The 17,057-nt window shown below is 35.1% G+C and overlaps 1 protein-coding gene across 2 annotated transcripts in view; it reads right to left on the bottom strand.

Annotated features, from left to right (window-relative positions):
* The window catches only part of Arap2 (ArfGAP with RhoGAP domain, ankyrin repeat and PH domain 2), a 145,266-nt gene that overhangs the window by 47,334 nt on the left and 80,875 nt on the right, over window positions 1–17,057 (bottom strand). For both annotated transcript variants that reach the window (XM_035453443.1, XM_035453442.1), the window contains exons 19-21: window positions 9,419–9,582; window positions 5,121–5,333; window positions 760–865 (exon numbers count right to left, since the gene is read on the bottom strand). In XM_035453443.1, the coding sequence (XP_035309334.1) occupies window positions 760–865; window positions 5,121–5,333; window positions 9,419–9,582 (483 nt within the window). The remainder of the gene's footprint in view (window positions 1–759; window positions 866–5,120; window positions 5,334–9,418; window positions 9,583–17,057) is intronic.

Raw genomic sequence — 17,057 nt, forward strand, 5'->3', positions numbered from 1 at the left:
TATGATACAATATGAATATATGTTTTATAGGTTTTTGTCTATAGCTCACTATGGAATCACAGTTAACGTGTACAATCCCAACTAACAAAAGGAAAACAAAACTGGGAGCTAAACAAAAACCCTAAAAAGCAGTTTTATGGTAACAGTTTACATGTTACAAGGGAATATCCATTTGGTGAAGATAAAACATTGTGGGATATTTCTAAAACTCATTTACAAATCAGCTACTTTTATTTAAAAAAAACCAGCTATGTCACAAGTATATAAAATTCACAAATGAAAACACTGGATTCTCAGAGATCTTCCTACTACAGAACTCTGGCCCTTCAGTATGCAGTCACACAGCCACTCATCTGTAGTTCCATGCATCATGTTATAAACTTCTGTATTTAAACATTTGTGACCATATCACATAATCAGAAACAGGTTTGTATAATATATGCTATGTTCACAGGGTGCCATAAGAAAATCAATTTCATCTCCAATTACATACTCAAAAGAGTTTTAAATGTCCTGCTTATTAACAGCATACAGAAGGTGCCATATACAATCATTTACTTATATATGAACATCTCCAACATGCTCAACTATAAATATACCTTAATTACAGAAACATAGGGTAAAGTAACAGATTTTAAGATCTATAAGTCTTCAAGTAAGACATGGAAGTCCAGCTACACAACTTTAAGTTTCAAAGACAATGACATACTGACAGGGGTCATGCTTTAAAATGCTCAGAAGCTTCAGGAGTCCACCTACCTGTAAAGGTGTTCAATTATAGCTGCCAGTGTTGCTCTGTTGACCCCCGGAAGAGTGCGGATGAATGCTCTGTATTTTTCAGTTCTTTCCTTTTCATCTTGTATATCTAGGGAGAAAATTCTTTACATTTAAACTAACCATTTATATTGTAGTCACATCTTTCAATATTATTTTAAATGATAGTTATAAGCATATAAATGATAAAATCAGGTTTCAAGAGAAAACATTCAAACTTTTAACACAATTTCCTGTAATTCTAAAATACAATCTATTTAAACATCATCACAAGATGATATTTTATGGTTCTTATAATCTGCAATTCAAAATTAAGCACATTCAAAATGGGAGGGCAACAGGATTTTTTCCCCTTTAATATAGCCTATTTTATGTACTTTTACATCTTAACAGGAATACAGTGAACTAATTATTCAAATCTCAGTATACATTGAAAAGCTAAGCCAAAGGTATATCTGGCTATAGAGGGACTTCATCAATTATATTTGAAAATGACATTTCTGACCCTCTTTTACTTATGAAATCCTAAAGATCTTTCCAAAGCTATGAGACATCCCAGAACTGTACTATTGGTGTGATCTACAAAAGGGGCCTATTACCGGCCAGGTTACCTTCAAATCTCAGATAAAGAAAAAAGACAATGTGAAAGAGGTGATGAACAAGTCTTAATACCATAATTCAGATTTAAAAGATAATGGGCCTTGTGCCTTTGTCAGGAAAAGAAATTAATTGGACCATCAAAAGACAAATGAAAAAGGATTGCCCTCTCTCCTTGTAACCCAAGAAGGCAAATCTCAAGAGTAACTGAGACCTGGGGACTTTCCACATTGTAGAATTGAGATGGATTATAATGGCAGTTCAATCCAAACTATTAGCTGACATGGGAAGTACAAACCATTGTTCAGAGCAACAACTTTTGCTGACTTTGCAATTACTCTTCTGTTTCAATATCCAGTGGCCTTTGAAAGGAAGGTGTTTCCATTTCCTGCTTAGCCCTACCTAGCTATTACTTAAGAAAAGCCAGGGACATTCCAAAGATTCTTTAAATGTATACAGTCACATGAAAAGTTCCCTAAAATCCGCCAGGGATGCAGGAACTGTGACATACTTTCCAAGTATATTCCTATTCAAAATCACAAGTGTTGTCTCTTGTGCTCATTTAAACCACACATGAGATCTATAAAAGGAACAGAGATAACTCCAGAAAAGCAGGAAGGGAAAATATCCAAGTCACCCAATAAGTTTAGAGTTATTTGTTATTCTAAGATAAAACAAACATTTCCCCCCATGTCATCTAGTTCATGGTTTTAGAAGCAATCTCATACATTCAGTAAAATCTAACTCATATTATAACACTTAGATCTAATTGTAGTAGAAGGCATTTCATTTACTTTATAAAAATAAATAGATACTCTCAAAATAAAAAAAGTTAGAAAAATTTAGTTGAGATTTCAGGTCATGTAGAAAATATGGTAAGTGGACAGAGGTGATGTCTTTGTTATGCAAATATGAAAACCTGAGTTAGATTCTTAGCACTCATGTAAAATATCAGGCATGGCAGTGTAACCATGTAATCATGGGCAACCAGAGGTAACAAGATACGTTGGGCTTTCTAGGTAATCAATATAGTCAATTCAAAAGCTTTGAGTTCACTGAGAGACAATGTCCCAAAACAGTAAGGTGAAAAGTTATTGGGAAAGTGACATGACACCAACTTCTGGTATGTACACCCCCTACACATGTGTATAAGCAAGCATGCATCACACATGCACACAGACATATACTCATGGGGAAAGGTATACAGTGAGCAATTTAGTTCAGAATTGGGATAATTTACCAACCAAATTACGCACATATGCACACACCAAAACAAAAAAACAAAAAAAAAGCAAAAAAAAAAAAAAATACAGAGCCCATTTTGTGTTGGCTATCTATTCCTGGGAACGAAACTTGCCCTGGAATTTGTTTGATATAGGGAGTGGAACTTTATTGGAGAAAGTTGATTTTCCCTTTCCCAAATAGTATCAATTAGAAACAATTCTTGGTTAGGGGTAGGACCTTATGTGTATTACTCTATTTCAGTGCTGGGAATTGTCTTCTTTGAACCTGTGTAAATTATATGCATGCTATCACAGTCCACAGTCTGTGTGAATTCTCTGTGTATCAGTTCTATTGTTGTTTCTATTGAGACACAGAAAGACCCAAAGAGAGAATACATGAAGTTGGGTAGGCAGGGAGGTAGAAAGGACCAGGGAGGAATTGGGAGATGGAAAATAATATAATCAAAATGTACTATCTAAATCATTTAATTATCAATACCATAGTAGGAAAACCTTGGGATTACAATTCTTATTTAATACCTAAACCCAAGTTGACTATCAACACATGGATGAGAGTATTTGGCAGAGTTGCCAGCTCCTGTATACTATGTGGTAACATAATACTATGGAAACTTTAGATGATCCTGATACTGAAATCAAGGTAGAATACACACTAAAAATGTGATTAAAATTATAATTTTGTACCACAGTCTCCACTATATTAAACATGCAAAATTCAATATTTAACATTTATGGAGAAATATATGTATTATATTAGTAAACAAAAACCAAGAAAATTTTTAAAAATAATTATAAAAATAATTCAGATATTTTAAGTGTTCTTAGACTATCCATGCATTTTATAAATAATTAATATAGTACTATAAGAATTATTTGGGTTTTTCTGTTGTTTATTTTTCCAGACAGGGTTTCTCTTTGTAGTCCTTGCAGTCCTGTAACTCTCCTTGTAGGTCATAGAGATTCATATTCCTCTGCCTCTAGAGTACTGGGATTAAAGGCATGAGCCACCATGCCTGGCTTACTACAAGAATTCTTAGCTTCAATTGAGCCAGACACTGTAAGGTCACACAAAGTCATGGTTTAAGGTGAGATCCAAAATTATGAATTCAGAAATGGCTGGGAGAGGCATATTGTGTCTAAAAGCAAAAGACCTAAAGGTTTTTTAAATATTCATCCACAAGTCAAAAATGAAAACATTACTTTCTGAAAAAATCTTGACACTTGATAAACACCTCTTCTGGGTTAACTGACAACAGTAAAGAGTTCTCTGTCACTAGACAATTTTAGCAAAAACTTATTGGCTATCTATTTTTTGATGAATAATTTTAAATGAAGACAAATTTTATTTATTCATAAATTATATATACTGCCACAGTTATTTATACTAAAAGTATCTTTAAAATGAGGATCATAGGAAAACTGGCCTTATGGAGACATAGTAATGACATAGTTTCCATCCCAGGAAATTATACTGTTATCTGTCCTTGGGATTATAGCTAGCCCTCTTGACTAGAGAAACACTTGAAAGCAAATCAAAAACTACCTTCTGAATTAGGTAGTTAAATTACAAACACTACAATTTTAGTGACAATTCTATTGTCTTCTTGCTAATATTACTAAGGGCTATTGTGGAAAATTAAAAATCATCATTATCTTGTGATATGATTTCAAAATCAATCCCTTCAAAAGTATTAGTTGTTTAAGGTTGAACAATATAGCCAAATCCAAGAGCCATTTTCCAAAAATTTTTCAAAATAGATTTCAAAATATATTTCCATATATAGTATATATATAGGAAATATCTGTGTTATTATTGCATATAAAAGGCTAAAAGTTAAAAACTGTAACTATAAAGATTGAAAATAGGCATTTTGAAAACACTTTACACACATGAAAAATGTTATTGGATTACTAAAAAATACACATAGTGCTTACAAGTATGGAATTAAAACAATAAAGAAGTAAAAATATTAAAATGATTACAACGTTCTTATTCTTGTATGGCTTCAACAAAGGAGCTAGTTTTAATTAAAGTTTCCATTTTTTCATTTGGTTTTCAAGACAGGATTTCTTTGTGTAGCCCTGGCTGTCCTGGAACTCACCCTGTAGACCAGGTTGTCCTCAAGCTCACAAAGATCCACCTAACTCTGCTTCCCAGGTGCTGGGATTAAAGGTGTGTGTCAACGCTGCCATGGTTTTAGTTTTATTTAATGTATATAAAATAATTTTAGTAGAAGTAGCATGACCTAATAAAGAATTTAATTAACCATTGGTCTATTAATATATTCATCCCCTAAGATTCCATGTGGTGTAACTTTACCTGATTATGTGGATTTCCTAGAAAATGAATAAAAATTTTGTCAGTTACATTAATAAGAGGTAGAGTAAATGGCAAGAGAAACAAATGCAGTTCAGTAATTCTCAAATGATCAAAGACTTAAAAGAAAATCCTGAGTATTAAATTAGAAGGCAGGCATGATGTCCTGACCCAAGGGCATTTGTTACCTAATGTGGAGACCCAGTATGGATAGAGCTCCTTTGTGAGAAGCGCATCATCAATGTCAGACAGAAAACTCTTCAGCACACTTGTCACATCTTCAAGTTGATGCTTTCCAGCTCTCAACTTAACACTCCTTGCATCCTTTTTGAAACTCTCCAGGAGTTCACTTATGTGCGAAGGATCACCATTCTTTTGATAAATGTGTTTGCATCCTAACCCTGTAATAAAAATGTAGAAAGTAATATGAGAAGTATCTGTAGCCATTCTATTTGATATCTTAGAAACAGAACAGAGTCTTCCATGGGGATGATGAACAAAATAAGTCATAAGACATGAGGTTAAAGACCTTGCACCTCTCTATTTTAAGTTTGAACCTGGCGAATAGACCATCAGATCCTCAGCCTCAGCTAACCTCCCCCCAGTCACCCTCCAGTTTTCCATATTATCCTTTTCAAAGGTATTTTTACCTCAAGGTCAATTTCCCCATATTCTCAGAAAATAAGCTTGCCTACAATTGGACAGAATAGTACAAAACTTGGGTATATATTCCTCATATTCTCAACACATATTTGTCTATTGTTTTTGCTGTGCCTACCTATACTGTTGCCCAATGTTTCCAACTCATTGTTTCATCAGGTACTCCATAAAAGTCAAAGAAGTGATTAGTGTCAGAATGGGGATGAAAAATGATGGTGGTGGTGATACAAACACACAAAATCTTTGGTTCCTCCTCAAATCATTCTCCTTGTGAAACCAAGATAAATTGATGGTACTTTTTCTATGTGCTTATATTCCTATACAATCTCCCCAGGGAACTTCCTGGGTTTGTAGCACTATCATTAAGCAAATCAATGGTATTATCTAGATGTCCTTCAGCTTTAGGATAATGACACCACTGCAAGCATATGACAGCCCTCAGAACCTGCTCCCAACATGTTAATATCATGGCATTGTATGGTATCATGATCTTATGTCCATTTTTCTCTCCCTCCAGGACTATTATTTCCCCAGTGTTCTATTTATTTTGCTCTTCCAGCCTCACTTCTATTCTCTTTTGGCCACATCAGAAAATTCTCTGGGTGAGAATTTTCTTATCATCCCATATTATAGTGTACCCATTTTTTACCGGGATTTTAAGTCTTAAAATTTCATCACACTCACACTCACATACACACACAGAAACACACACACACAAACACACAAACAACACACCATTATATATACACAGAGACAGACACATATACCGGTCATGACCTTATAGGAAATCATAAAAACTTAAAGGAATTGATTTTCTGCTCCACTTATCAGCTCCCCTACCAATCATATTTTTAAATTCCCTAATCTCAATAGATGGTTTTATTTTTTTCCTTACCTTAAGCCAAGTCAGAATCTTTGTAACTCACTTCATTAAAAATATGTCAAAAATTCACTCTTCTTTCTGTTTATATCTGTTAATCTGCTATTATCTATATCTTGGTTCCTCATTCCATTACATAGATCCCTGCTCCTGTTTTTATGCAGGTCAATTTGTCCTTACAATGTTAATGATGTGGTAAACAATATAGGTCTGTTAGTCTTAATGTCAGAAGCCTAAAATCTAGACACAATCTTCCTAATGCCTGTAGAGAAAAATTACAGTTTTATAATGATGTACTAAAAACCTACCAGAGCTGGTTTAACCTCATGCCTTTTGTATGTGTACTTTCTTTGCACACTACACTCTGGGCACACTGAACTACACAAACATTTTCCTAAAGAGGCAAACATAAAGCTATCTATTACACCCTCTACTCTGGAGGAAACTTCCATGCACAGTGTAAAACATTGAGCCTCTTTACCACAGAATCTTAGACCCCAATATGTAACTATCTCCCCATGTGCCTATTTCTGAACCATCAATCTATGAGCCCCGAGAAGTCAAGGATTTGATTTTTTTTTATAACTGGCAGGAACAGGACATGGGAAAACTCAAAAGACACTTGGTGAATGACTACTACTGCAAAGGTAAATAAATTCAATAAAGTAATTTCAGCTAAGTGCCTGAGACACAACATTCCATGCTGAGAGTATTTCTAACACCAAGGAATTAAACAACTACAGCAGCTTCTTGCTCCAAGCTTGTAACCTTGAATTTGATCCCAAGGACCCACAGGCAGAAGAGAAGAGTCCTGCAAACTGTCATCTGACTCATACATCTATGTGCCGTGATATTGATACACACACACACACACACACATACACACACACACACACACACACACACACACACCGATGTTTAAAAGTATTGAATATCACTTAATATAAATTGAAATTAACTTCCAGTAAGAATTAATTACTATACTTGATTCAAAGATTAAATCCATAATACATTTTGAACTTGGTAAAATTCAAAACATTACATGAAGGGCACAGAAAATTGTCCTTTATATTTTAATCAAGAGCCTAAGACATTTAAAATAATTGCTATTATAGAGACTCTGAGGCAAACACTTGCATCCTGTGAGTGCTGTGCAGCCTATCAAATCTTTATTCTAGTGCACAGAACATAAAGGTTTTTATCTTACATTCTACTAAAATTTAAACAATCATGGCTTATTACATTACATTAAAGTAGAAATTAATACACTTTGGGTTAGTTATAAAGCTCTTAAAATATAACAGATATAGTTGAAATAACCTAGTGCTTAATGATTTTAAATTCAAATAAACACCACAGGGAAACTTGTGATTTCCCCAGAGAAACTTTCAATTGGTTACACTGGAACTACCTGTGTTATTGTAGTCATTTGTCAGCTTAAAAAGATGCTATGTCACTATGAAACTAATGTGAAGTGAAAGTTCCCTGTGAGCTTATATCCTTGCTAACACAGTATGTGCCCTTCATAGTCCTGTGAAATGTAGCCAAGCTAACATGGCTGAGCACAGTACATGAAGACAACCATTTGCGGTTCTCAAATAAAGGACTACAGCAGATAAGAAACATGTTAGCTCACTATGGTAGCAAAAAGAAAAACCCCATTGTAAGGTCCACACATATGATTATTTGAATAGCCTTGGTATACATACAGCACAAACACAATCAATACTGAAGAGATCCAAGGGGAACTGCTCACTCTGGCTGCACGCTTAACAACATAATATTTTACTACATTTTTCTCACTATTCATGTCTCCTTTTCAAGTTAAAACACCCCAGAAACCTATAATATTAAGAGACTAGAAAGTTAATACAACTTAAGAAATACTATCATTTTATTCTTTTCTGCATCTTTTTTTGCATAAGGACATTTATCCATCCATGAAAAGGTGAAAAACACATTATAATCAAAATGCATGCCAAGGAATACATGAGCAGTACAGCACTAGTCTGGATTGCACAAGGCCCTGGATTTGAACCAAGAGCCACATAAATAAATGAGTGAATGAATAAACAATTAAATAAATTCTTCCTTTAAGACATAGGAATGATGTATGTATATATAATTTGTGGATCCATAATATTTTGAAAATAAATATGAAGATAAAGATTACTTTCTAGGTAAATTTTGAAAACATGCCCTACCGCATGAAATTAAAATGAAACTCGACAAAGTAGGCATAGACAAAATCATTTTTGCCTGATAATTGTTCATAAAAATATCTGTAGCAAATGAGACAATCTTTAAAAGGAATGATCACCATTAATATAATCTTCTGACTATCGTATGGTTAATGAAATAAACACACACATAGTTTTTGCTTGTTAACAGAAAGGGCATCAATTTGCATATTATGCTATAGTTCCCCCCCTTTTTAATTTAAATTAGACACAAGCTTCTTTTACATGTCAATCCCAGTTCCCTCTCCCTCCCCTCCCCTCCTGCCCCCCATCCACCCCCATCCCATCCCCTTTCTGCTCCCCAGGAAGGTTGAGGACTTCCATGGGGGATCTTCAAAGTCTTTTACTATTTCTAAAAACCTCACATAAGCACAGTGAATTACTCTTGGCTTTGTTCTCAAAGTTTTTTACCAATAAAAACTGCCTTTACTATTTTTATATGTATTTTATGCCATTTTGTTTAATGGGTTACATAGCACATTCATAGACATGAAGGACCAAGGTAGCTGTGTGAAAGCATTACCCAGTGAAAATGAGTGTTCCTGGGAGGAGTGGGAGAAGCTGAGCAGCGACTGTGCTTTTAGTTCTCACTGGTGTCCTTACAAAGGGAAAAGGCACTGATTCGTTCCAATGGAGGTAGCACTTGGAAACCGTAAGACAGACTCCCGAAGTTCTAGGAGTTGAATAAACATCCTGTGATACGTACCATACTGTGTAACAAATGCTATGCAGCTGTTCACAATAATGGGCACGTCATTTTTGCAGAGCTGCTGATCTTGTAATGCGTTACCATCTGTACCTGCTGCTTTTTCAATTGCAGTATGCCAGACTGTGAAATCCAACTTGGTATGCCCATGGATGTATAGCGTTCTGTGAATTTTTAAAAAGCACTTCATATTATAATTTTGCTTTACTTAAATTTACCCCCAACACAGATTACCCTAAAATCCACATAAATGAGATGTTGTCTCACACATTATACAAACAAACTAACAAGAAACCCTTTACCTTCCACCCACCAGTTGTCTCTCTGTTCCTCTATTATCTGTTGAGGCCACATAGCATAGAGGAAGCCATACCAACTTAGTCTTCCTCTTCCAATTTCCTAGCTCTCCAATTCTATTTCTAAGTAACTCAATGAAAATCACTGAGTACCATGACAGAAATATGAACCTTTTTCTTTTCTTTTCCTTTTTTTTTTTTTTTTTTTTTTTTTTTGGTTCCTGTTATCTGAAATACTCACTTTGTCTGCAGTTCTTCTATGTTACTTCAGAACTTTCCCTCTCTTTGAGGTCACCAAAACACCTGGTACAATTCTTTTCCTGATTCTGTCTTTTCAGTCTCTACTCCTCACTACGACCAAAATATCATGTCAACAAGATGAGGCTAATGACAGCAGTTTGGGATAATTGTCATGACTTTAAAGCTTTTGTTTTGTGAATGGAAGGGTCTTCATGAGTTGGTTTATTTTTTCCACTGTGACTCTGTAACATCTCATCTTTGCCTGGACAGATACCTGCTCCCAGCCTATGATGTCACCCAAGTGAGGCTCCCTGATACTTTCTGAGGTCTCTATAGGCAAGCAAAATGGTGCTTTGGTCTCTGCCAAAGACTGGACTCTGGCATTTATCCTTAGCACAAAACTTAACGCATTAAATACCAATGCATCTCAAGTATATTTACTCTAAAGACACACTACTCAATCTTGGTTTTTAGCTAAGGTTTGGATATTTTGGATTCAGCAACAGTAAGGGAAGAACAGGTGATGAAATCTTGGGGCTCTGTGGGGAGTCAGGGAGAAGGGATGAAATGGCTCACATTTCTGAACATCACTGCCTGTCACTTTAAAAGAAAAAGGAAATCTACTATCCTTTCTTATTTTATTTTAGTTTTCTCTTCTTGCAATGCTCTTCCAGGAAGACAAAGCCAACAACAGCATTCTAACACAATTCTGATGTTGCTGGAATTGCTTTTTACTAGCCCTTGTGCTTGTAATCCTTGGCTCTTGCTTTCTGACATCTTCATCTATTGTTTTCATTTTCCACTCTACCACAACTACCTGGACCCACAGATTCTGCAATTTTCTCTTTGAAAAATTCTGACAGTGGTCCAATGGTTCTTTAGTCCTTTAGCTTTTCCATTTACTGTACAACATCCAAAGCATCCAACCTCTGAGTTTGTGTCTACATGAAATAGCACAGCAAATTATCTTCAAAAACAGGAAAGCCTTTCATATATACACCTAGTTAAAATTGTTTTTCTAAATTCAGTAAAGATAATAATAATATTTTCCTGATTTTAATTTTAATAAATTTTACTTCATTATTCACTTGCCAGTATGACTTAAAATCCTTGAAAATCCAAGGGTAATTATTCTAGTAGTCAGTGAAACAAATCCAAAATGTACAAGTGGTCCTTTAAGACCAATATAACCCTGTCACTAACTGTGAATATCTCAAACTTTGAATTTTCCTTCTAGTCAGAAGAAATCCCACAATGGAAGGTTAGCTGTCTGCTTGTGATCTAGCAAGGGCTAGAACAAGCAATGACAAGTCAACTCCTGTGTCAGCTTGTCAAACAGTGAATCTTAAATATATTATCTACTACAGCCCATGGGATGGCTGACATTTAACTGCATGAGTTCAACAACCTTCCATTCTGTTACTTATTTAAACTCTAGACACACTGATTAAAGCATCATAAGACATTGCAATGTAAATGCTGACCAACATTGTAAATTCCAGTTTTACTAAACTACCATTTCATATTCTGAATAAGAATTTCAGGTAAAAATTCAACTGTGTGCTCAATATTTGAAAAAGTTATTTTGGTAAACTCTGATCATAGCAGATTTATATATTATAATTGACAATTTCCCAAAATAAATCTTGGTCATATAAAGATATTTTATTATTAATAAGGAAGTTTGATATGCAGTTTTCTACAATATATACATGAATTATTGTTTGTAATGGTTTGAGTCTATTCAACTCAAATTAACCTGAAGTTTCTTGAAATAAGTAATCAATAAATCGGACTGTATAAAAGACAAATTTATCCATAAATACCTAAAGCTGAGAAGCAAATACCATATACCATAAATATAACTTAAAAAGGGAATAGCCTAAGCATTTGTAGAAAAATGAAAACTTTATGTCCTCAGCAAAAATATGAATATCAATCATTAAAAAATAATACATGTAAAAAATGCAAAGAGAGAATATGCATAAACTAGTCTAACAATCATATATATTAACAACAATATCAGAAGTTTTCCAAACATTTAAAATGCAACTAAAGAATATGTAACAAGACAAAGTATTTTATAGATAGCATGGATATTCTCAAAAGACATTTGCCAATATGTACAAACAAACTTAACATGTATATTTTGACAATTCCAAGCACAAGACTCTGCAACAAGCCCATAATTTGAAGTGAAGACAAAAATCTGTTTCTGTCCCTCTGCCATGCATGTGTGCTTAGCAATAATCATATTTACTAGAGCATCTGAAAAAGTACATAAGCTTAGATCTGCCAAATTTGGGAAAGGTCAACTGACTTGGAATACATTATCCTACACATCTGGATAATGTATATACAGAACAGAGAATATGTCATTACAACCATGTATAAATTCTGTCATATTTTCTGAAGCATCAAACTGTCTCTAGCTAGAAAACTCATGAATATTTTGTCCCTTTCTTCCTGTATATCCCTGCTTTAAAAAACTGTAAGAAACAAATGATATAAATCAAAGTATTCACTCATCACTTGCAGTCCAGAGATGTGGGACAGATTTCTGAAGCATGTCACCTGTGTTCTGCACTGAACTTTGAACCAGAGAAAGGGAAATCTGTCTGCCAAGCTCTTCATGCCCAAGGATAGGGAAGGGCTGGAAAGCTAGTTTTTTATTTATTTATTTATTTATTTATTTATTTATTTATTTATTTATTTTCATTTTTGAGAATTTTATACATGCATAGAATCTGTTCTGATGAAATTGGCTCCCCTTTCCCCCTAAAATGTCTCTTCTACCCACCCTCACACCACTTTTCACTCTCAACCTCATGTGGCCTTTCATTTAAACCCCATTGAGTCCACTGAGTGCTGCCCATATGTGCAGGGATATAGAGCCATCTGCTGGAGATGATTCGCCTCTCAAGACCCACATCTCAGAAAAACGAACTCCTTCTCCCTTAACAGTCAAGAACACCTTTCTAAATCTGCCAACACTCCACTAGTTCATGATCCTATGCTCTTTGAGAATTGAAAATCTAAATTCTTGGTCTTCAGTTCCATGACATGCTCTTTAGAGAAAAGGCACTAATGTCACTTCTTCTTAGTCTTCTTATGACAGAATCACAAAACATGGTTTTCTGAAGAAGCTGGATCAAAGACAGTACTGGAAGGGGCCTGGAACTTGATCTAATGGAACACAGTAATATCTATTTCTCTTCATTTAAAGGATAATCAAAACCGGGTGTGGTTGTGTAAGCCTTTAATCCCAGAACTCCCTGAGTTCAAAGTTGGCCTGATCTACATAGAGAATATCATGTCTTCAAGTGTGTGTGTGTGTGTGTGTGTGTGTGTGTGAGAGAGAGAGAGAGAGAGAGAGAGAGAGAGAGAGAGAGAGAGGAGAGAGAGAGAGAGAGAGAGAGAGAGAGAGAGAGAGAGAGAGAGAGATAGGCAGACAGAGACAGAGGAAGTGTGTATTCTGCCTTGCAAAGTGTTCCACATCTACAAAGGATATGGCTCTAAGAAATCTGGAAATGCCCATTGTAGTTTTCTTTCTACCTCCTAAGAAACTCTCAAAGAAAAGCACATTAATCACCACAGCAGGCTTTTTGTGTCTAATGGGAAAAGATGAAACATTTTACTGCTATGAATGACATTTGCTCATTAGATTTGCAATGCACTCATTTTAATTGTGTGGTCAAAATGTTTTTACAAATGCATATTCCCATGTGACTCCTACCAAAATCAATACATAAAACATTTCCATCATTTACAAAACTCCCATGTAATTCTTTGGAATCCTTTCTTCTATCCATCATGAACACACATACAAACATAGACACACACACACACACACACACACACACACACACACACACACACACACACACACACACACACACTGGTCAGTTCTCTATCACCATATATTGGACTCCTAGATGATCATTTCCTATAAATGAAATACCATGCTGTTACCTATGGCATGTGGTTTTATTTAATCATCACAATACTCTTAAAATTTAGCTATATTGTTAATACAGATTATCTTTAGAATAGTAATTAATTAGTATTCAATGCATAAGTATACAACATGCTTTGTTTATACATTCACTCACTAGGGAACACCTATTCTCTTCCCACTCCTTGGTTTAGAAACTGAGCAGACTTGAACCATTGCACTTTTATGGCTACATGTTGTGATGTATTTTGAGTAAATATACTAAAGCTAATTCGCTGGAATACAGAATAAGTATACTATAACATTATTTTAAAAATTAATGTCACTGGGGAGATGACTCAGTGGATAAATTGTTTGCCACATAAGTGTGAGGACCAAGTTTAGCAGCCATTCAAAAGCCAGTAGGTGTGGTGGCCTACCTGATTCCCAAGAGGTTGATATGTTGGAACCTTTAGCAAACTGGTTAAATAGGCTAGCCAAATCTTAGAGTTCCAGGCTCAACCTGAGAAGCTGCCTCAGTAAATAAAGTCAAGAGGGATAAAGAAAGACATCCAAAGCCAACTTTTGTCCTCTACACACACCAGCAAACACATGTATATGTGTTCCACTCACATACAATCAAGTACACATTTATAACAGACAGGCATGCACAAAAAACAATCTGGCTATATTATTTTCTAAATTGACTATTCAATTTAATGATTATATCATAACAATATCTAGCCAATCCACTCACTGCTGTTTTGTATTAATTTTTCTAGTTACCAACTATTTGATATTTTTCTCTTTTTTTAATGAGCTTGTTATGTAGAACAAACTTTCTAACTTGGGGGACTGGTGGGGTTGAGACAACGATTGGCTAGAACTTAATATATAACCTAGGCTGGCCTTTAAATCATAATATTCCTTCCTTAGTTCCAGAGGTGCTGAATAAGAGAGGTCAGCCATCAAGCCCTAATTAAAAGTTTCTAAAATTTGAAAAAGGTATTACAGATTTAATTTTTCAATTCGAGTTCCAATATTTGCAACTATATTTCACTTATCAAGTTTCTTATCAAGTTTGTTGATCATACTGATAAACAAATAAAATTCTGAATAAAACATATGAACATGATTGCCTAGTTTAAGTATCTGAATTGTTCCATTGTATCTTGAGTGTTAAAGTTATTCACAGTTGTTTATAACAATTCCATTTGAAAGAGCAGATGACCCACAGTTAAGTTTCTTCTCAGCATTGCCTCTGGGAATGCTTATTTACTGCCCTTCCTTCTTTTTAGAATTCATAGTTTACTGATTTTTTTCCCAGTTCAGTATGGTAGATCAAGCACATGACTGTTGACCTGTTAGGTAATTCCAGATTTGTACTCGATATGTCTTTTGAAATTATTTTTTCAAATATTGTATTCTTGAGCTCGAAAAGCTGCATTTGACCCATGTGTGTATATAACATCCTGTATACCTGAAATCTCAATACTCAGAAGGAAGAGGATAGCAACAGTAAGTCTGGACTGTGATAAATTGAAACCCCACCCTCAAAATATTTAGTTTTTCCCTCAATTAGATATATTTGTAAATATGGGTATGTTTTCTTTGACATCTCAGAATATATTTGTAATACAGTTTTTGATGCACCTGTTAACTGGTTATGGCTTTTTACAGCAGTAATAAGTTTATCTTAATGTTGAACACATGAACACTGAGTTGTTGAGAGCGACTTTGATGCCTTCCCACAAAGACTATTAATGATGGTTTTCACATCACTATCCTGTTCAACCCAGAGAACTAAAGTATTTGTAGAGCCACTGTCCTTTTGAAGATCCTATTTCAGCTTAAGGAAAAACAGAGCACCCATTAGGCTAAGGCTGTGTCAGGCAAGATACTAGGATGCTGTCCTTTGTACATCAATACTAAATGTCCTACATATGTACCAATATCATTCTCATCAAGGTAGATAAGAAGTGTGAACATACTCCACTATTATCTGTGCCTTAACCATTATTTCATTGGTGACATTGTGGGAGGTGTTTGTGCCTGACCTCTTAGATATCCACACTGCAAGTGTACAGCTAAGTACTGAGGAAAGGACACAAAGAAAACTACTACAAAAGCATCAAAGCTGTACATATTTCCTTCTGCTTTGACACTCCTGTGAAGTCAGGCTCACGGGTCTCCTATCCCTGAAATCTCTCACATTATGCCTGGCTTTCCCGTTCTCTGTGCAATAAGTGTATGAGAAAGTGCAGACCACCTGAAGGTTCACCCCATTTGATTCTGTTCCTTCTGTAATCACGTGCCAGAAAAACCAACTGTTACAAAACCTGAAAACAGTTGCTTCCTCTATTCTGTCAAGCTTTCTAGTTATTTAAAGAGGAACAACATGTGCCATGTGCGTGATCCCATGGTGCCAGAAACTGGTGTCTGGCACACTGCATTTAGCAGTGTGACCCTAATATCTACATTTTACTTTAGACACTTTTTTCTACTCCTTCATGTAAGAAAATGGGATACAGAGATGTATTTTTAGTAAGAAAAATGCTAATTATTAAGAAAATATGCAGATGCAGAGGTAGCATCAACAAGAATAATGAATTAAAATATTATTATAAATAGATTGCATCTTTTCAAGCCTAGAGCCCAGTAAACAGTCTAAAGCCCCCTGATTCCTCAAAGAGGATAGAGCTAGTTTTCCACTCTCATCACTCACACTATCAGACAAACACTGGCACATGGAATGTGAGAAAAAAAAATTGTTGCAAGTCTGCTCAAAGCTTTGTTGATATTTCACTGACTGCAGAATGAACCCACATCCTCACATTTAACAATAACTTTTAAAATGTTCTTTTATGATGCTTTCTGCATTCTTAAAAAGGTCCTGAAATTCTTCAGAATTAATTTAACTGGAAGTGCAACATGTCATCCACTTATCTTCTCAAGCCACTGGCTCAGATTTTGTCTTCAAGTTCTCAAGGTTAAGTCCTCCTTGGACTGCATCTGTTCCTAGTCCACACAAATTCTCTAAGGCTACACTGTCTAACTCTTGAAAACCTTGATCTCTTAGTTGCAACATTGTATTTCTACTGCCATTAAGATCTAGTAAAAAAATGTACTTTTCCTTTGTGAGGAAGATTTTCCTGCTCACATATACCAC

The sequence above is a fragment of the Cricetulus griseus genome (genome assembly GCF_003668045.3).
Source record: "Cricetulus griseus strain 17A/GY chromosome 1 unlocalized genomic scaffold, alternate assembly CriGri-PICRH-1.0 chr1_1, whole genome shotgun sequence".
NCBI classification, from domain to species: Eukaryota; Metazoa; Chordata; class Mammalia; order Rodentia; family Cricetidae; genus Cricetulus; species Cricetulus griseus.